Here is a 19,851-nt window from a genome sequence, read left to right on the forward strand (position 1 = left end):
CAGTTTTACATCAAAGCCAGAAGTGTAACTTATTGTACAGGTTCAACCCATAAAGAGCAGCGCAGCACTTTCTTGTCACATCATTCAGTGTTAAATTATCTATTCAGTTGCAGCCTACGGTGGAAATTTAAGGAAAATTGTTTTTTGTGCACTTCATTGAGCCCTTATAAGCATATTCACAAGTATTGCTCATTATCTACTCCTATGCTAAATGAAATTAACTTCACTTTTGTGCATATAGTTCTTAAGTCACACATTTATTTGACAGCACAAATATATTTTTCAGTTTATTACAATACAACTTTCTGAGACATTTTATTTCCTTTGAATTCTGACATTTTCTTATCATTCTGACATCAGCCTGAAAGCAAAGGGAAATAATATTTTATGATGGTAATGCATGAAAAAGGGATCAATTTACATCACATTACCACATCCGAATAATAGAAATAAAGACATTGCTCTGGGAAAGCATTTAGCATCAAGTGTTTCAGTTTATTATCTTTTACTGACTCTCAACAGCTTTTGTCTTGGCTGTTTCGGCCTCTGTGGTGACAACACTCTGCTTCATCTTCAACCTCTGCTCTGCTTTCTGTTTCTGCACCTCTTTGAAAACCTGAGAACAGACATACATGACCAAGTGTCAGAGGAAGCACAAAATAACACCTTCAACGTGTTAGTTAGATGAGTGCCACATCGACTTGCAGCAGGTCTGAGTAATGCTGTCAGACCATATATATACTGTTTTTTTTAACTCCAAATAATCTCAATGTTGTACGAAAAATGTCTTTGTTTTACACTGCCAGTGAAAAAACATTATATACCATCATGCACAAGAATAAAAAAACTTTCCACTGAATAATGGGGCTGTTTGTATGCTACCTTAATGCAAAAGGCCTTCTTGGCCAGCCAGCGCCGGGTGGCCCTTCTGTAGTACTCTGGAGGGAAGGTGTACGTGATGCCCAGCTGTTCGCACACCTTCTCGAAGGCATCATAGCGAACCAGCCTTAAGTGTTTCAAAAGCTTTTTCCTTCGGTCGATTGCCATGAGCATCCGTCTCTTATTAGCTTTGTCCTAGAATCAAATAAAACATTAAAGAATGCGGTTGTTAGATAAAATACAAAGAAAATGGGAAGTAGGTCACCAAATATGGCTCAGTTTACACACTCATTTCACTATAAGGAAGTACTTCATTTGCAACAGTTTATATCAGAATGTGCTGCTTTAATGTACTGGGAGACAGCCTCAGCTCTCTTACTATGTCGATCTCACCGAAAGTGTTAAAGGTATGATGTAACATGGAAATTTCCTACCATGACATTGCTATGCATGTCCTTGTTTGATGCGGGGGTGTACACAGGATATCCTGTAGCACATGCATGCCTCACACCAGAGGAAATGTGGAGAGCTGTATTCATACATGAAAGTTCTAGTGATGTCAACTGCCCTATCATGTTACGTCATACAAGGAGACCTTCGTGTGATCTGTCCTAATTTGGCTTACAAGCGCAAAAAATTATGCTGATTCCACTCCTTCTCTCACCTTGTGATGTTTTTGCAAGTGCTCCTGATAGTTTCGGATTCTTGTCGTCAAAATAGCCACTGTGGGAAAAGACATCAAAAGGGAATTGTATGAACATACTGTAGAGTAAAATAGGCTAGATCCTGTTTTTGTATTTTAGTGAAAAACACAGCAAGACTGAAAAACAGCAACTCACCCTTGACTTCCACAGAGCTGCGGTCATTCTCATCCCTCTGAACTTTTGCAATCAGCTGTTCCTTTTTCAGCTGTAGCTTTTCACTCTGAGGACATGCACATAATGTATTTAACTGCCTGTTTATGACTTCTGCTATTGAAACAATCACATTTCAGTACAGAAAAGAAAAGTAATAATTGCCATCAGAAGTGAAAAAGAAAGCAGTGTAAAGCAAGACAGACAGAACTTACATGGCACGCTAACTCCAATGAAAGAAGCCTTTTGACAAGATCATCAGTCCTATTAACAGACGATATACTAGTGTTAAAGGAGTGATTAATGTAACAGATGTATAAAATACATGTAAAATTCATTGTTACTCATTTCATCGAAGCTACAGTATATATGCGTGTTTACGTTTGAGCGAGAGGTACAGCTGTATAATCCATCTTCAGCATTGTTGGAGGAAGATCACTGAGCTGGCTCTCAGGACCTGGAGGAAAGAAATTGTTTGAAAAGTTGAAAGCGTGTATTTCAAGAAATGTCACAGCCTGGTGTCAAAATGTGATTTTTAAATGACAATGCAGCCTAACAACACACCTGTCTTCTTTTTCTTTGCAGCCCGAGCATAATGTCTCACCAGCGGTTGAACAGCAAAGCTTCCTGTAACTAATAAGAGAAAAAACATGTATAAATGGATGGATGGATATGCGTGAATGAGCAGTGGACAAAAATTATGGAAACTTAGACAAGGGAACCATTGCTGATTTGAGCTCAAAATAGGCCCATAGCACCTTTCATACAAGTCACATGCAATTCAAAGTGATTTACAAGTGATTGACAAACACGCAGGATGGTAAATGTGTATTGGGAGACTAATGCGCACAAAGAGAAATTAAATTAAATTGTAAAATCTAAATAAAATGAAGAAATAATAAAATATAATAATAGATTAGAAAGAAAAAGACTACTTTAAAAGCATTAAGTTGGTGACTGGAGAACAGGTGAAACAACAAAAATTGCAATGAGATCCAATTGCAACACACACTTACATTAGCCAGACACACAAGAAATGACTCAGTGAATAAACAGTGTTTTCCCACCAAAGCTGTCTGTGAATTACAGATGGAAATTTTTCATGTGACATAGTTTCAACAAAAATGCATGTTGTGAGCGTCACAAAAGTGGTTTGTATATTAAGACACCCAGATATCTCTTATAACTAAGGCCAAGCATGGTCCCTCAGTGATGTTATAAACTAGCCTATATAAAGTATTAGGGGGGGGCTGTGGTGGCCTAAAGGTAGAGAAGTGGGCATTTTGTAACTAAGTCCACCGAGTGCTTTCTGTGGCTGTATAATAACCAAGAACAAAATGCTAATAACTTTGCAATTTACAAGACCAGAGGCCTATAATACGAAGCAGGACTTGGGGTTAGCGAGGTAACCTCAGGTTTAACTCTGGGTTTTCAGTCCTACGACAGTTGTTCACTTCTTACTGGGGTACATCACCATGGTAACTTATGCTGAACAGCTAACCTGCTCCAGAGCACTGTAAAACTGAAAAAAAAAGGTCATCACTCCTACAGGATCCTGACATGGACAAAAGTCCAGAGTTACAATAAAGTGACAAGTAAAAAAGAGCGATATACATTTTTATAGGTCCACTCTGATTTTAAAACAGAGCTTCTAACAAACGGAGTGAACATTTACAACACTTAACACATAATGATGACTTTAGCTGCATTTTAATTGTGCAAAGTTTATTTTATCCCCGGAGTGATAGCTGACAGTGTCAGTGACTTGATTCCGTCACTGCAGCTCAGAATAATATGAGACAACTGTGTGATGATAACTGGAAATAAACATGAAATGTTGTCTTTTATTAGAAAAATAATCCACACAATGTTAGCCTAATTGGCTCCCATGATAATAAATGCAACATTTCAGTCAAATAGACCTCATCAGTCATTAACTACTTTTCCTCTCTTTGCTTCAGTAGCAGAAACATTCTGGCATTACTTTAAGTTAATTTTTTTCATATTCAGAATGGTTTCTCCATCATCCAACTAAATAGCAAAACATACTCTCTCTATGCCTACTTAAGCCATATATTTTAAGCCTTTGCCAACTTTTAATGTGTGGAAATTATTTCTAGTGTTTCTACATCTTCTTATTCTGTTGTATGATTACAGACTCGTTTACATTTCACTTCACTAACAGAAGTTTTCTGCAGGTATTTGGTATCACTGTTTCATCTCATATCATATGACGCACTTCATTCATGGTTCTGATGAAGTCACTCGTAATAAACAACCCCGCCTCTTTCACATCAACATACACACAGCTGGATAGGAAAACCCAGAGTTGACTGATCTAGTTTATAACCAGCTTCGTAGTACTGGTTATCCAGGCGTCCAATGTTAGGCTCAGTGCAGCCAAATAACGAAAAGATATCCTGGGTATGTGAAAGTGCTTTGTAGTACAGGCCCTAGAGTACAGATGCAAACTAGTTGTTTGGTCTATAAAATGTCAGAAAATGGTGAAAAATGTCGATCATCCTTTCCCAGAGCCTAAGCTGACATCCTCAAATGTCTTCTTTTGTCCCAACCAAAAGCCCACAACCCAAAGATATTCAGTTTACTGTTATAGAGGACTAAAGAAATAAGGAAATATTCACATTTGAGAGACTGGAATCAGAGAATTAGGACTTTTTCCCCTCAAAAATCATTTATGGATAATCAAAATAAATGGTGATTCATTTAATAGCAACTAATAGACTAATAGTTGCAGCTCTACCTCTCATCATATTGACATACTTTGAATTTGTGGCATGCCACTTAACATGAGAGTGACACTGTCTCCATTGCAAGCTCTTTTTGAAGAGAAGCTGTGAAAATAATCTTAGAGGATGATGATACAACTGATGCACGAGTGATTCAAAACAGAACGAAACAAGTATTATCTTGTAGAGCACGGCAGTCCCACAACCCAGATAAAAACACAACTAAGCACATATCAGATGATGAGCGGATATTGGTTTTCTATATCATTATCGTGATGTCATTTCCTGAGAGATACTGGTGCTTCACCCTGCTTTAAGACATTCGTAAGCGTTTACTTTTTAAAATTTTAATGACAAAAGTGATACCAATGTAATCTGCACAGGGTTGCACCAGTTATCTCTCCTAAGTTAGGGTCTAAAGTCGACACTGTAGAAGCTTAGTAACTATTAGTTTGTAACTAAATCAGCCACTGAAATTGGTTGCACCACGATCACTGGGGACATAACCTAACTAGTTTGGACCATAGACTGTATAGGTTTGGACGTAAGTCATGACTAAGGCAAGTGGCCAACCAACGATCAAAGATAAGTGTTGGTTCCATCGTCATGGTTACCATGCGCATTAGCTTTTTGGCTAGTATTAGCCACTTGACATAGTAACACATCGTAGTGATATAGATCGATACTGAAACATCACATCAATAAATTAGGTTTCAACTGGATTACTGAGTTGCAAAATGGTATGCAATTAAAATGGCGTGCAATTACTGAAAAAAGATGCTGTACGGCAGAAAAAACTGCTGTTTTACCCTAGGGGCATGTGTAACTAGTTGTAACTTAGAGTTATGTTGTTACTTAACTCCGTGATGTAACCACTATTATTTTAGCATCGCATAAATCACAACTTAGTAATAATTTACGTTATAACTAGGCTAAGTTTGAACTTACACACAGCTGGTGGAACAGGTTGGTTGAATCGCCTTTTCGCCACTGTTGCAACTCCCTGTCAGCGGTCAGCACTGCTGTCGGTGTTAGCTAGCTAGTTAGCCTTAACTACGATGCTCCAGCTACGTGCTGACCGTTGACTTGGCACAGTCAAACAGCCAGTAACTTACACTGAAATGCGTTAGTCAGATATTTGCTACACACGTCGGCTTATCTTCCAGTTTGTCCCTTTCTCCCACACTTACCGCAGCTGACTCTCGGTCCTGATAGCAAAGCCGAGCTGCATGTCTTCACTGTCACAGCGGAGCACAGAGCGCCACTCTCCCGCAGAACGCCAGCTGACGACTTGAGAGCCGCCCGCAGAGCTATGCTTGCGAACATGGCTCACAGGATAGCTAATTAAGTCGATAATAAACTCCGCGAAAGTGATGAAAATGTGACAGGTAATCACACTCGACCCCTACATGAGGCTCGCCATTTTGGTTAGACCAAACTAGCTGATTGAAAACAGGAACATTTTCCCAGGCTTTGCTATCGATGCCAGAACAAATACGTCGATAGGACAAATTTCGGGATCTGTAATAAATACAACAACAACAACAACAACAAAATATTGCTAGAACGTTATACAAGTGTATAAATCTGCACAAAAAATTGAAAAACATTGAAGAAATACCTTATTATTATCCAGTTTAGCCTTAAAGCCGCCCAATCAAAGCACAGATTTCTGGATATAAAACACAAAAATTATGTAAAATTATATTCAAATTACTATCTATCTAAAGCTATCTTTAGAGCTTTAGGCTTTAATTGTATGTGAAAATGGCAAAAACATAATTTCATAATCATTACTTTATATAAACATTATTTGCAACTATCTAATATATCTACAGACTTTTCCAATTAATGTATGAGATTTATTGTATATAAACAGTATTTGACGGTAATTACAAGCAACTATCCAATATATCCGTCTGACACTCTTCTACAGAGGGATATTTTTTATATATTGTGTGTATACTGCCATTATTCTTCAAAACCTGCCACTTATAGGCTATTTGAGGCTAAAGACAACTGTGTGAAAAAATGTATGGGAGACAAATATAAACCTTGGTGTTTAATGCTGGAATCAAGAGAGAGAGGCAAGCTACACAGCGCCAGGAAATCAAATAGTTATAAAACTAGAATTTTAATAATAAAGACTGTTGTTTTATCCAATTTGTTATTTTTAGCTACCTTTTCCCTCCTAAAGAACAAACAATAAAGACACTAAATAAAGTGGCAATCAGTTTTATATGGGGAACCACTAGAAGTCACAAAGAGGCACTTACTGTAGAAAGGTAAAAAAGATGGAGGCCTTTGAGCTGTAGATCTGGGTTTAAAATTAAAGATAGCTTTTTTGTAAAAACATTGCAGTAGGCATCAAAAGAAAGGCAATGTCAATTGGTGAAGCCCTGAGCTGGACCAAAAAAAAAAGGACATGCGAGAAGCTCTATTCCATATTATAAACTCATGTATCTCATATCAGGTTGAAAGTAGAAACTTTGGCATCTTTAAACCAACAATTTGTAAATTGCTGTTATACTGAGTTGTTCAGTGTTTCAGCAGTTTACTGAAGGTGGTTAAATGTATCACTGTGTAATAAGCAATACTTTAATTTTCTGAGGGCATTTGAACAGTTACTGCAAACTGTATCAGTTTACTTGTAAATCAGTAGTCATTTCCGGATTTTGCAGTTACTTCCCAGCTAGAAATTCTTGTTCTAAAAACGTTCTAACATGTAATGTACATGTAACATGTAATGTTCTAATACTTTTTTCAGTGCAAATTTTTCTTTTGGTTCCTGGAACATTTTAAGATAACGTTCTCTACAAACATCCTAAAAATGTTTGGTGACATCCTTCTTCTTTAGTTATAACATTGTTGGAACATTATGCCCATATGTTCCCTAAAATGTTTTCAGCAAGAAGTTTTATTTTGGTTCCCAGAATGTTCTAGGATAATGTTGCCTAAAAATATTCTAAAAATGTTTGACAACCTTCTTAAAATATTTAGTTATAACATTGTTAGAACATTATGCCCAAACGTTCTTCAAAACATTTTCAGCGGAAAGTTTTATTTTGGTTCCAGAATGCTCTAGGATAACGTTCTCTTAGGTTTTCTCACGTTGTCTTACGTTGTCTTATGTTGTCTTACGTTGTCTTACGTTGTCTTACGTTGTTTTTAGAATGTTGTATTGAAAGCATTGTTTGTTATCATGTAACATTGTGGGAATGTTTTATAAAAGAAAATTTTTTAATCTGCTACCTCAACAACATCACCAAAACATCTTCAGAATGTTGCAGACAAAATGCTCTACTTTTGTTAACATATCACATTAAAGGAACGTTTTATAAAGTACGTTCTGTCATCTCAGGCCTGAATAACATCCTGAAAACATTTTTAGAATGTTGCTTTGAGAACAGTCTTTGTTTGTTATCATGTAACATTGTGAGAATGTTTTATAAAAAAAAACATTCTATAATCTGATACCGCAGCATGGAGTGGAGATGAAGAATTGTCAGCTGAAGTTGGTCTCAACACAGAGAAAGAATGGGACTTCGTATCGGTAACAAAAATCCCACTATTGCACTCCAGTGATGGTCAAAATACATGCATGTATTTCTTGTCCAGGCCCAAAAACAGTGTAATTTTGATTTCTGCCCTTTAATTAGGTTGTGTTTTCACTGAAAAATGTAGGTTACTCTGTGTCCATTTTGAATAACATCCTTTAGCTACAGAGAACTTTTTTTAAAAAAAAAAATCTTGACAATGAAATATTGACCAACTATTGAGGTATAGCGGTGAATGGTCAGTCAGCAGGAAAACAGTATCCAGGATTTTGTCTTTATTTTTTATTATAAGAAGCTGTTGTTCCCTTGTCATTATAAGTATTTTAGAAAACAAGTTCACATATAACCCACAAAAGTAACATTTCAACCTTAAAAAATGTTCTTCAGTAAGAATATTTTCTTACAAAGAGAGGATATATCTGCACAGTGCGGTATAGACAAAGCATCATAATCATCAAATATTAAAGTCATTGCAGCATTGAATCTAGCAGGAATATATAGCTGTGTGCTTAGCTGGATCACCACAAGAGGCTCATTATACAAACTGAAATCTGCATCAAAATCTTGCACAGTGGCTACTCTTACAATCAGAAGGGCTGCCACTAACAATTATTTTCATTATCGATTAATCTTATTTTTTTGATTAATTGATTCATCATCATTTTGGTCTATAAACCATCAAAACAGTGAAAAATGTCTAACACAGTTTCTTACAGTCAACAGTGACGTCATCAAAGGTCTTACAGTACTTTGTCGAAAAACAGCTCAAAACCCCTCAAAAAGATATTCTCAAAGATATTCTGTAATATAAGACAAGGAAAAGCAGCAAATACTCAAATTTGAGAACCTGCGTCCATCAAATTTTGCGAATTTTTACTTTAAAAAGGGCCTAAGTGATTATTCAATGATCATAATAGTTGCTGATTAATTTTCTGTCAATCAACTAATCAATTAATCGTTGTAGCTCTAATAATCAGCGAATTACTTTTAGTCATTTTGAGTATCATTCATGGCTAATGCTTGAAGAAAAGGAAAGTCATCCCAAAGAATAACTTGATCTGTTCCTTCTTCAGGCCCATCATTATCACATGGACCAAAAAAACACTGCTCCCTTGTCATCCCATCAGCTGCCATATTCTGGTAGCACTTTGGACTAAAGGATTCTTCTGTCTCCAAAAGGGGCTGTGTGGACTCAGATCGCAGGTAGACATGATGAGGCTCTTTGGGTGGCCTGCTTGTGCAAGCACCAGAGAAGATCACAGTAGCATAGGGAACAGAGTCGCTGTTTGAACCAGAGTAGCCAGGGATGAAGGGTGAACCACAAATGGAGTCTCCGAGATCACTGGTGTCCTCTGCACTGTTTAACCACAGGTCATCATCCTGTTTATTTAGTTTCATAGGTAGGTCCAGGAAGCTGAGGTGGGACAGGTATATTGGATTTGGCTCATCAGCGTCCAAGGAAAGGCTGGTATCCTGCAAAAGGAAAATACATTAGTCGTCAGTGTCCTTAAAGGAATAGTTTGACATCTTTGGGAAATGAGAAAATGACTCTACCTACTCATGACCCCCAGTTAAACCACAATGTGTTGTTACAGTATATTATACACTTCAGTTTTTGTATAGATTAAACAAATGTGATATAAAGTGTTAATTAGTGAGCTTTAGAGGTGCTGGTCTGCTAATTTTGTTTCCTGACCTGGGTATACTGTTTTCCCATGTTTCCAGTCTTAATGCCATGCTAAGATTTATGCTAAGCTAAGCTAAGCTACGAAGCTAGATAGCTTCATACTGTATTTAGCATACTGACATGAAAGTGATGTTAAGCTTGTCATCTAACTTCATCTATTTACCAAAATATCAAACTATTCCTTTGAGTAATAATGTATAGGGCCTATACTACATCACTTTTTTCATGGAATTTTCAGTAGTAATTGATTTTTTGGCCACTTGTTGGCAACAGACTGTAAACACAAGATGGATATATTATATCATAAAGTTCAGTGTTTGCCTACAGTAAACTGACTACCTGGTGTATGGAAGTCCAATATTCTTCCTATTGTAATCACAAACTCCTGAGGGAACAATGCTCCACTATGTTCACCAGCTAGTTGCTAACTTTGTGTGTGTTTGGTGCTGGGCATGTAGTGTATAGCGGATTTATTAGAGCTTCTTCACTAAAAACAGCTGCCTGCTGGAGCTGGAAACAACCCTGATGAGAGTGGTGAGACTGTTCCAAAACAGTAAAGTTGCCAAAACAATGAGCTGAAAGATGCTTAAACTGTTCATAGAGGGGAACTCAGAGTTAGGTCATATTTTTCTGTGGGTTTGTCATTATGAGCGACACATTTCATATTTGATCCATTATTCATATAAAATATTGAGAAGTGCAGCATAACCTAAACAGGTTTTTATTAAATTAAACTATTACATCTTGCACTGGTTAATTTTCCATACCCGTGTTGAGTCTGAAGTCCATCTTTTGATGCTGCTATTTGCTGGATCTGGAACAGCTGGCCAGAAACGTACCTTCAGCCTGCAAAACACGATCAAAATGTACTGAGAATAAATTACATCAAAGCTCTGCAGCTTAACACAGTGTATCTATGGTTTTACCTTTTGTGGTTGGAGAAACAAGTCATGACAACAAAAATAATCATCAATGACAGTCCAACACCAGATGCAGTCACAATCATCACAACAGCAACCGCATCTGAGAAGAGAAAATACATAAGCTGAATGAAATATCAGATGTGAGAACACAAAATGTCTTAATCTCTCAGTGATGTTTCAAGAGAGCCACCGGAATAAAATGATACCAACCAAAGGGCTCAATTTCAAAATGAATTGTTGACCCATTCCGGCTCCCACTGAGTGTGCTAACCATCAGGAAAGCTTCGTATAGAGACAATGTGTTGAGGTCTCTGAGGATCACCCTCCTCTCCTCCAGGTCCGCATTCACCACTGAAATAACAGTCACACATCAGATAGTATCAAGTGCATAAAAATGTTTTAGACCAGAAAAATTAATGGTCTTGCACCTACTGTTAATGGGTCCCTTCTTATCCCGGTAGACGACTTTGTAGTTCTGGATAATTCCGTTCCTTTGATCTAAAGGTATTTCATCCCAGGTAAGCTCAATATGAGACTGCCATGTCTTCTTAATTCTTATTTTTGGGACCACAGATGGCGCTTCAAAAAGAAATATCATCATGGGTGATTATTACAGCTACAGTGGGTTTACTGAGCTAACAAAATTTAACATTGGATATTAGCCTATGATTTGAAAAATCATTTATCTTCTATCCACAAGAGGGCATCGTCCTATCACACACCATCTCCTCCTGATAAATTGCACAATATATGTTTTTTTTAACTCATGTGGCAAACTCTTTTCTCACTTCTTCAAAGTTGACGCAGCCTGACTCCCACACCTCTGCCTGCTCTTTGTGTGATCCTTCTTGTGTCTTTGGTGACTTACCCTTTTGTCTAGAGTAGGCATTAACAGTCTGAGGAAGGCCTATCCCATCCTTAAACCTAGGATACACAGAGATCCCATAGGGCTTGTATGGCTCAAAGCTGCCTATTGATGAGAGTGAAGAGGTTAGAGTGGATCAGTGCCCATAAGCTTCTAACAGTGTGTACAGGCAGGTTGTGCACAAGAAAAAGAAGACCATGCATAAGAGTGAATTCTTGAGGTGTAGGATGAGCACCAGATTAGGAAAGTCAAATCAAATGTGAGTAAAATAAGAAGGACATGGTCCTTAAAACCTACAGTATAAATACTATAAAACATACCTGTTATGGCAAGGCTCGACTGGTTCCTGTCAGCAATTTCAAACTGGATGAGGGAAAGGTCTGTTTTTAACAAAGGTCTCCATTCCACCACATAATCGGTGAGACTTGAAGAAACCAGTCTTCTCCACTGGACCAGTAGGGATCTGTCATCTTGAGGAATGGCTCTAACGTCTGATATCACAGCACGATCTACAGACACAAAACACATAATGCACATTGTGTGAAAAATGTATCATACTAGAGCCATTTTCTAAGCCAGTTTAAGCGTGTTTAAAGATGTCTGTGTTACCTTCAGGTTGGTAAATACGAACTTCAGTCGAGGGGGATTTCCCTGCTGCATTTACAGCACTCAGATACACTTTCTTTGCTCTCCCAGGGAGCTGGAAAGCACAGTAATTCCCTGTAGTAGAGCACACCCGACCCCTTTCAACTGGCGCTTTTTGCAGTGAGACAATATATGACACATTTTGGCCATTGGCGCGGAATTGTTTTGATGGCTAAAACAGAAAAAAAAACAAAAAACAGAGTAGATATTTTAAAGGCAGACCTCACACACTCAACCACAGCTATAACAGTAAATATATCAGTTTGTGATGGGTGCCAAGCAACGTGTGTTATGTGTGTACCTTCCAAAACAAGTGTATGTTGAGTTGTTGGTGCGCGTGATTCCCAGATACCTTCATCCACGAGTTTAGGCGTCCAGTGGGAGCTGAAAAGAAAAAGACAGCTGTCAACTTTACAGCTTGTCAAAAGCCTGCTCTTCTCTTCTCACTCTCAAAGTAAAAGTTTTCTATACAAGACAGGTCTATGGATTCGCTGCCAGGGTGTGCAGCAAAACTCAATACATCAATTCAGTCTGTGCTATAGAGCAAAGCAATGGGAGATGTAGAACATGACATTAGCATATATTGAAAAGGCTAGGAAATGGAAGAAAAGGCGATAGATTGGAAAATGTTAGAGTGACTGATTGTGTCACTCTTAATTGATCTAAGCCCTACCACTCTCCAAGGTGACCCCAGACTGGCTGCTGCTCCATTCACTCCACGGACTTTGCTGGTATCTGACTCTGATCTGGGCAAGATACTGAGTCCCATGGAGGAGACGACACTGGTCCACAGGTCTCATTGGCTTGACACGGTCCACAAGGATCTAAAACATATCCCAGAACACACACATTATAAAAATATGACTCCCTGCACACACACATCTCACCTTCAGACAGGTTGTATGGCCGCTTATAGCCACTGTATCAAAAGTTAATCTTAATAACAATAACCTTTCAGTTTATATGGACACTGGAATGATTTGTACTCACTGGTTCATTCCATTGGCTGCTATCAGCGGTCTTAAGTCGGACTTCCAGGATCAGGTAGTAGCTATGCATCCAGGCCTGGTGCTGGGATAAACACCACCTTAGCTTTAGGCAGCCATACCTTTTAGGAACTGCTTCAACCTTCAGAATCTTTGGTTGGTCAAACTTTGCTGAAATAAAACAGTTACATATAACCAATTATTTTAGTTTTCCTAATATGTATAGAAAAAAAGTACAAATTGTATGAAAGCCAAAGCATACGTGACCATGAAGATCCGAAGGGACATGTTAAAAGATCAAATAAAAGATTTACTCCAGGAATCCAGGTAATTCAAATAAGACCTATGTATGATGAAATCCACGTTGGGCACATTACACAAACTCAGAGCTGCTTTAGGAGCACTTTAACTCTGCCAGAGGATGAAGTTCACATCGCTCCAGGATATGACTGGTAGCTGTATGCTGAATGCCACACACATAGAGGGTGTGGGATGTTTCTGCATACTTCATATCACTCTCATTATTGGCCTAGGTACACTGCATATCAACAAACCCTCAAATAACATGACATTATCCAGATTCTTCCTAGAATTTAATAAATATCCTTCTGAGGTATCTCCAGATTCTTGGGGTTTTGGCGCAGCTATTACTGAAATAATTAGAGTGCTATATCAACCATTATAATCAATTACTAAATACTGGAAAACAGTTGGTAAATAAAACTTTGATGGAGGTTACAGCTCACCTGCAACACGCATGAAAAAACATTCAATAAAAACATGTTTTCTATAATCATCACCTGCACTGACAGGTTCCAATGTGATGTGTGCTGAGGTTGCCTCTCCAAGTTCATTCACAGCTTTCACATATATTTCCATGTCTGAGAACAGGACAAAGTCAGAGCGAGGGATTGTGAAGTGGTTGACTCCTGGTGGCAGATTGTAAGTGTGGTTCTCCTTTGAATCCCTAAAATGAGGAAATCATAATGTGGGAAATGCAGTGGTGCAACCCCACAGAAATATTCTGTGAAAAATGACACTTTAGATATTCCTGATACCAAAATGACATTTTCTTTTGCACAACTGTGACAGTGTATTTCCGAAAGATGTTATGTTCAGGCAGAATATTACCATATCTCTGTGAAGAGGATGTACTTCGTGAGGAGGTGGGTGTCCTGCTGCCTGGGGTCCCAGTTACAGGTCAAGGTATTTGGGGTAGTGAGGTTTGTCTGACAGCTGAGGTTTTGGGGTGCTGGTGGTGGATCTATGCATAAATACAGACTAAAAAGTTAGAGATGGTAGAGGTATTTGTTCACTTTTTTACTCCCAAATTTATCCCTTTGAATTTGATTCACTGACAGCTGAGCTTCTTTATTTTCAGGCTCCTGGTATTGTGCATGCTGGCTCACTGTCAAACTGTCACGGCTTACTTGACACTTGAATAGAACAGAGCCACTGTTGTTATTAGTAACACCTGTGCTTTTCCTACTATGACAAGTCCTTTTCAAAGCTGGAAAAGCAGAGATACAATTAATAACATTAATGATGGCTGAATCCCATTTAGTTTTTCCAAATTCATACTTCTATACTCTAGTTCACCAGTATGGCTTCATTGGACACTTAATGGAACTGAACCATCGTTAATGTAATCAGATCCACCTGTGCTTTTCCTGAAATGATCTATTGGTCTATTGGTGGTCAGTTCAAGTTTCACTAAACTAGGCAATCATATCTGTGCATCATATCTGCAGAACTTCAGTTTTCAATTTTAAATTTGTAGTTTTTCTGAAGCCAAAGAATGATTAATCTTTGGTTTAGCATTTAATATGTGTCTCTCCATAGATCCACCAAAATGTGTCAGATCTTTTAGATAAGGTGATGAAAAATTGAGCATTTAAGTTAATTAAAATGTTTAATTTAATATTTCATTTTCTCATTTTTATGTTGAGTGCACATGTAATACATGTAATGTTTCTCTTACTGCTTGAAAAGTTAAATGATCAAACATTTTTCACTGGTAACACATGGAAAGCGATATAGGCAAGATAATTTGATTATTAATGAGCAAACGTGTAATAGAAGTTGAAATCTCTCTCACATCCAGCTCTGATCTCCACTCCTCCTACTATTTGAATGGGTGAGGCCTGGACACAGCAAGTGAGGATTGCCTTGGTGTGATTGAAGCTTGGTATAACAACCTCGGAAATCCTGCCGCTCTCAGCAGCCACAGGGCTGCTGGGAAGAAAATGATCGCCAAGGCGCCACTCAATATGAACAGCTTGTCCAATGACCAGAGGGCAGTCATCTCTAATGACACAGGTGGCTGTGACAGGTGACCCCAAAGGCACCGTTGAGCTGGACGTCTGGACCTTCGCACATGGCTGTATGTCATCCTCTAACAACGAGAAAATTAATTTAAATCACAGGGTTGTCACAAATCTGGCATGTTGAAGAGGATAATTATTGGAAATGTCTGGTGTTTTGTAAATGATAACTATTATAAAACAGACAGAAGCTTTATATTCAATTTTGACAGTATCCAAGAAAGAGGGCAGAAGGTGTAATAACAATTGTCTTTGTGACTGCTGGTTAGGTATTTCCATTTAGATTTGCTATTTCACTCTGAGAGCAACACTCACTGTTTCTGGCTCCATTCACAAATGCCACCAGCATGACAATCACTGACACCCATGTGGATATCATGATGATAAAACCTGTTAGGCAGCAAAAATGAAATACATTATTCTCAAATTACAAACTTCCTTGCCCTATCAAGACAACATTTGAATTGCCCTTCTTTCCAAGTGGCACACTGCGTTGTGCGAAGGAGGAACTGAGAGTGATAATGTCTGGCGTTTGAAAAGACATCATCAACGTGTTGTTTCAAGTGTTTGGTATGGCAGGCTGATGTGATCTCCATAATGCATGATATTTCAATATAAACAGACAGCTAGAGAATGCATTCACAAAACTATAGCAATGAATAATCTGCAGTGCTACCGGTGTAAGAGCGCATGCAGAACAAACCCGAACACTGACACGTGACACACTCATGATTAATAAAAATTAACATTCATGACAGCTTAGGTCCACATTTATGTAACATTATTACACAGAGGATGTGGTATATAAATCCCTCCTAGTTGTTACAAAATGAAATTAAAATTCTCTGTGGTGAGAATAACCTAAATAGATATCACCAGTAACTCTCTGTACTCTTCTTACACCATTCAATTAGAGGGATAAAACTCCTCCAAGCAGAGAGAAAAATTGTAATTGCCAGTTGTTAGAAGGTAACCAGCCTTGTTGGGCATGCGCTCCACAGCTGATTGGTCATGTCTAATGAGCAGAAGATGGGAGCTTGTAAAATAAGCAGATGGGAGCAATTCTCTAGCATATTGCACTTGTGATATTAAGTCAACAACCTGCTTCTTAAATTCAAGAATCAGTTGGGATCACATCACATTTATTAGCACCGGTGGGAGGGAGTTTTTGAAATACTCACCATTCCACAAACATGAACGTTTAAAAATTCATTGAATTCTGGTTCCCAGTTCACAAAGCATCACCAACAACATGATGTGAAGGCCTGTCTCTCTGTGCTGTATAGGAGGAAAGACAAAACTATTATTAGTCTGGAATAGCGCTAAAAAGATTTGTCAATTAATTAATGAAACTGACAGAAAATTATTTGGCATGTATTATCATATGTTTAACACCAGATAACGTGAAAACTTGACATATTGTGTTAAAAGACTTCACATCATGTGTGACACATTTCATGATTGATATTTTCACATTAGTACATGTCATTTATCACGTGTGAAAGCATTTCAATGTGATGAAACATACAAACGCACATGTGGTTTTTCGGCTTATGACATCACTTTTGAAATATATTTCACGTATTTCACATGTAAGAGCTGGATTTTTTTTAGACTGATTTCACTCACATATATGGCAAAAACAACCAACTTTTGCTTGTTGTTACTTCTCAAATGTGATTCTCAAAGGTAATTATTAAATGCAACTAAGAACTAAACAGGGAGGAAATCTCTCAAGTGCTATCTGACAGTATAACTGACCCTTATTGATTTCTACACCAGAAATGCATTTCACACAACATACATGTACACACACGCTCACATGCACATATATACACACACATGTCCAAAGAGCCAGTAACTGAACCCACAACGTTGAGAAACGTCCTGTGGTCTGGTCTTGTAAAACTTGGTCTAGGTTTCCCTGCCTGATTCTGGTGAGCACCTGAAGAATCTTGAATCTATTAATTATTCAGGCTAAAACACGCAGGCTATTTCTACAACTGTATCGCCAATAGACTCTTGAGTGTTTAATTCAATGTAAATAGTGATGATTTGTTATTAGATTTCCAACTACCCTGCCTTCCATGTACTTCTGGTCTAGAACACTGCTACCTTTGGGTGGCAACGGTACATCAAGGCAATCAAACCGCAAGCAACGTCATAAGATGACGCGAGGTATTACTTTAAAAATGTGTAACTTACAGGCAGATCGCTGTCTTCAGTCCACAATAACCTGCCTTTTGGTGAAGTCTGTGCTAAAGAGATGTGAGAAAAATGGAATTTCTTATCAGCCGTGTGCATAAAGGCTGCTCTCCTTTTTAGAATTCCTGCTTACCTCTAACAGGCAATTGCCCTCGGTTCTGACAAAGGGCAGTAGAGAGTGAGGTAAAGAAAGAAAGAAAAAATGCTATTAAATTTAGAGTGTGTTTTGTCAACAAACACAGTTTGATATGCTTAAAATGAAGACAGGAGTGGTTATTTTCACTGTATTGGCCAATTATCTTCCTAATGTATTGATACAAATTTGTTTTCTGGATTAATTTTTGTTTATCAGTGAGTCATGTCACTACGAGTAGAGACACATTTTGCTATAACCACCATATGTTTCCTTTCCCGTTGCTGTTGGGGGTTACAAAATGCCCACTTTCATGATTTAGCAATATCTTTGACATAGAGTGCAATGACAAACTTACCACTATTTCCCCCTTTTGGTCTTATTTCCCACACTACGCCGTGTAATTTAAATAAAGAATTTGGAGACAGTTAAATGAAATTTAGTTTTCATATTTAAACATTTAAAAATCTTAGAGCAGTTCCCTCAATCTCGGGCAAACTGATCTTTGTGTCAGCAGTTGTAAAACTCTCAAAATCTAAAAAGGAGGAAAACAATCTGTTTCACATCCTCTTTTTCAATGGATGACAAGAACAGAAACATGTTTTCCATAACTTAACATGCTAATGCTACTTCAATAGTGACACCCGCAACATTAGGAAAACAGTCAAAATGACAAAACAACCGACAAAACACTGTCCGAGTTATTATTTGCAAAAAAACAAAGCTAAGAACATTACTGAGTGTTTCCTATCTCCTATCAATATGCCTAAAAAGCTTTAATAACTTTTCATTTGACACTTCTTGAGCAATACACTTTAAGTACTTTCACTTTAAAAGGAGTTTATCATCTTGGAATTCTGAAAAATAAAATCGAAATATTTGAGGATCCTCTATAACAGTAGTATTTCATGTTTTCAAAAATTTGCACTGGCATTTTTAGAAAAGGAAACTACAAAGAATATGTGGCAAAAGCGCAATACTGAATGGCCTGATTTTAAGGATGATAAGCAAGAGTTTTAAATAATATTAAGTTGATAAGTCTTTAAGATAATCAGGACGCAACTATCTAGCGTGAACCTATGTCATTCAGAAACGAGTTTTGTGAAGTTTCCCTTTTCAATGTGGCACAACTATCAAAATGAAAGGAACAGCAAGTTGCTTGATGTGAAGATAAAGGAGAGCCATCAGAGAGGCTTGCCACTCACCACAGCAGCTGCAGCAGACCCAGAAAGACGAGAGGCTCTCATCAGCCCGGATAGATCTAGATGAAACAGTGTGGCTTAGTGCAGCTCAGATTGGAGGACATATGCGTGTTAACCAACAGCAGCAGCAGCAGCAGCAACAGCAACAGCAACATCCTTGTTTTGAATTTGTGAAACTTCACTATTTTCCAGGAAGAAACACATGACTGATGGGGCCCAGTTCTGGGAAGGAATAGTGGGGGCTTTCTTGTAAGAAATGAGTTGGACAGTTCAACTAAAATCGGGAACAAATTTTTTAATTCTTTACAGGTGATAGTGGATGTTTATTTATTGTGTAGAATATATAGCCATTCTGATATGTTATGAGAAATGGGAACAGTTCAATAATTAAACGTCAATCTCTGAACATGTGAGGTGTCTGGCCTTTGGTTGTATGAGAGTAGGTAGGTATTTCAACTTTATTTGATGGTCTTTTCCCATTAAGTGTTAATATGGAGGCTGTCAAATGCCCTGCAACATGACTCCAGGGAGCCTTCTTGAAGAATGCAATAAGTCTGGTTCAGACTGACCGACCTCTCTGCATTGAGTGTGCCCCTTGAAGTAGCAGATCTGCTGTATCATAGAGGCTGTCTTAAAATGCACTCATCTCCTTCTCCGTGCCTGTCCGAGCCTTTGTCAGCATGGTAATAGAACAAGCTCTTAAATGGGATTGTAAACTGTGCCTTGACCCCCCAAGGGCACTTGAAACTACTTGCCATGTCACATTTATTAGCTTATTAAATTGTAAAATGATTCTCTGTCTGAGGCCTCATTTCAAATGGTGTGCAAGGCGAGCCAGTTAGGT

At 38.0% G+C, this 19,851-nt stretch overlaps 2 protein-coding genes across 5 annotated transcripts; both read right to left on the minus strand.

Annotated features, from left to right (window-relative positions):
• Positions 1–274: 274 nt before the first annotated feature.
• mrps15 (mitochondrial ribosomal protein S15) lies at positions 275–5,935 on the minus strand. Of its 2 annotated transcripts, XM_042425256.1 has the most exons (9): positions 5,671–5,935; positions 2,298–2,366; positions 2,115–2,190; positions 1,949–1,997; positions 1,719–1,803; positions 1,544–1,602; positions 883–1,074; positions 514–616; positions 275–361 (listed from the first exon to the last, which is right to left on the minus strand). In XM_042425256.1, the coding sequence occupies exons 1-9, from the start codon at positions 5,804–5,806 to the stop codon at positions 357–359; spliced, it is 774 nt and encodes a 257-aa protein (XP_042281190.1). In that variant the 5' UTR covers positions 5,807–5,935; the 3' UTR covers positions 275–356. The 2 variants fall into 2 exon arrangements, with proteins under 2 accessions (XP_042281190.1, XP_042281189.1); XM_042425255.1 differs by having other exon boundaries at positions 275–616; positions 5,671–5,934.
• Positions 5,936–8,313: 2,378 nt separating this feature from the next.
• csf3r (colony stimulating factor 3 receptor (granulocyte)) lies at positions 8,314–19,112 on the minus strand. 3 transcript variants are annotated; one of them, XM_042424329.1, is made up of 18 exons: positions 19,011–19,112; positions 17,673–17,720; positions 16,649–16,745; positions 15,783–15,857; positions 15,242–15,538; positions 14,275–14,407; positions 13,944–14,110; positions 13,148–13,314; positions 12,831–12,981; positions 12,459–12,541; positions 12,122–12,329; positions 11,833–12,021; positions 11,516–11,617; positions 11,080–11,226; positions 10,858–10,998; positions 10,651–10,747; positions 10,492–10,570; positions 8,314–9,510 (listed from the first exon to the last, which is right to left on the minus strand). In XM_042424329.1, the coding sequence occupies exons 4-18, from the start codon at positions 15,844–15,846 to the stop codon at positions 9,025–9,027; spliced, it is 2,511 nt and encodes an 836-aa protein (XP_042280263.1). In that variant the 5' UTR covers positions 15,847–15,857; positions 16,649–16,745; positions 17,673–17,720; positions 19,011–19,112; the 3' UTR covers positions 8,314–9,024. The 3 variants fall into 3 exon arrangements, with proteins under 3 accessions (XP_042280263.1, XP_042280262.1, XP_042280264.1); XM_042424328.1 differs by having other exon boundaries at positions 17,673–17,725; XM_042424330.1 differs by lacking the exon at positions 17,673–17,720.
• Between the last annotated feature and the right edge of the window lie 739 nt (positions 19,113–19,851).

Source organism: Thunnus maccoyii, chromosome 10 (genome assembly GCF_910596095.1).
Source record: "Thunnus maccoyii chromosome 10, fThuMac1.1, whole genome shotgun sequence".
NCBI classification, from domain to species: Eukaryota; Metazoa; Chordata; class Actinopteri; order Scombriformes; family Scombridae; genus Thunnus; species Thunnus maccoyii.

What these genes read in the sequence shown, in the direction of transcription:
- csf3r (XM_042424330.1), bottom strand. Translation starts at nt 15,846, where the DNA reads ATGATATCCACATGGGTGTCAGTGATTGTCATGCTGGTGGCATTTGTG. An exon ending in TGTGAATGGAGCCAGAAACA is followed by an intron (nt 15,539 to 15,782) that starts GTGAGTGTTGCT and finishes TCTCGTTGTTAG; the next exon opens with AGGATGACATACAGCCATGT. An exon ending in TGTTTCTCCAACCACAAAAG is followed by an intron (nt 10,571 to 10,650) that starts GTAAAACCATAG and finishes CGTGTTTTGCAG; the next exon opens with GCTGAAGGTACGTTTCTGGC.
- mrps15 (XM_042425255.1), bottom strand. Translation starts at nt 5,806, where the DNA reads ATGTTCGCAAGCATAGCTCTGCGGGCGGCTCTCAAGTCGTCAGCTGGC. An exon ending in GCTGTACCTCTCGCTCAAAC is followed by an intron (nt 1,998 to 2,114) that starts GTAAACACGCAT and finishes GTCTGTTAATAG; the next exon opens with GACTGATGATCTTGTCAAAA. An exon ending in CAGCTCTGTGGAAGTCAAGG is followed by an intron (nt 1,603 to 1,718) that starts GTGAGTTGCTGT and finishes CTTTTCCCACAG; the next exon opens with TGGCTATTTTGACGACAAGA.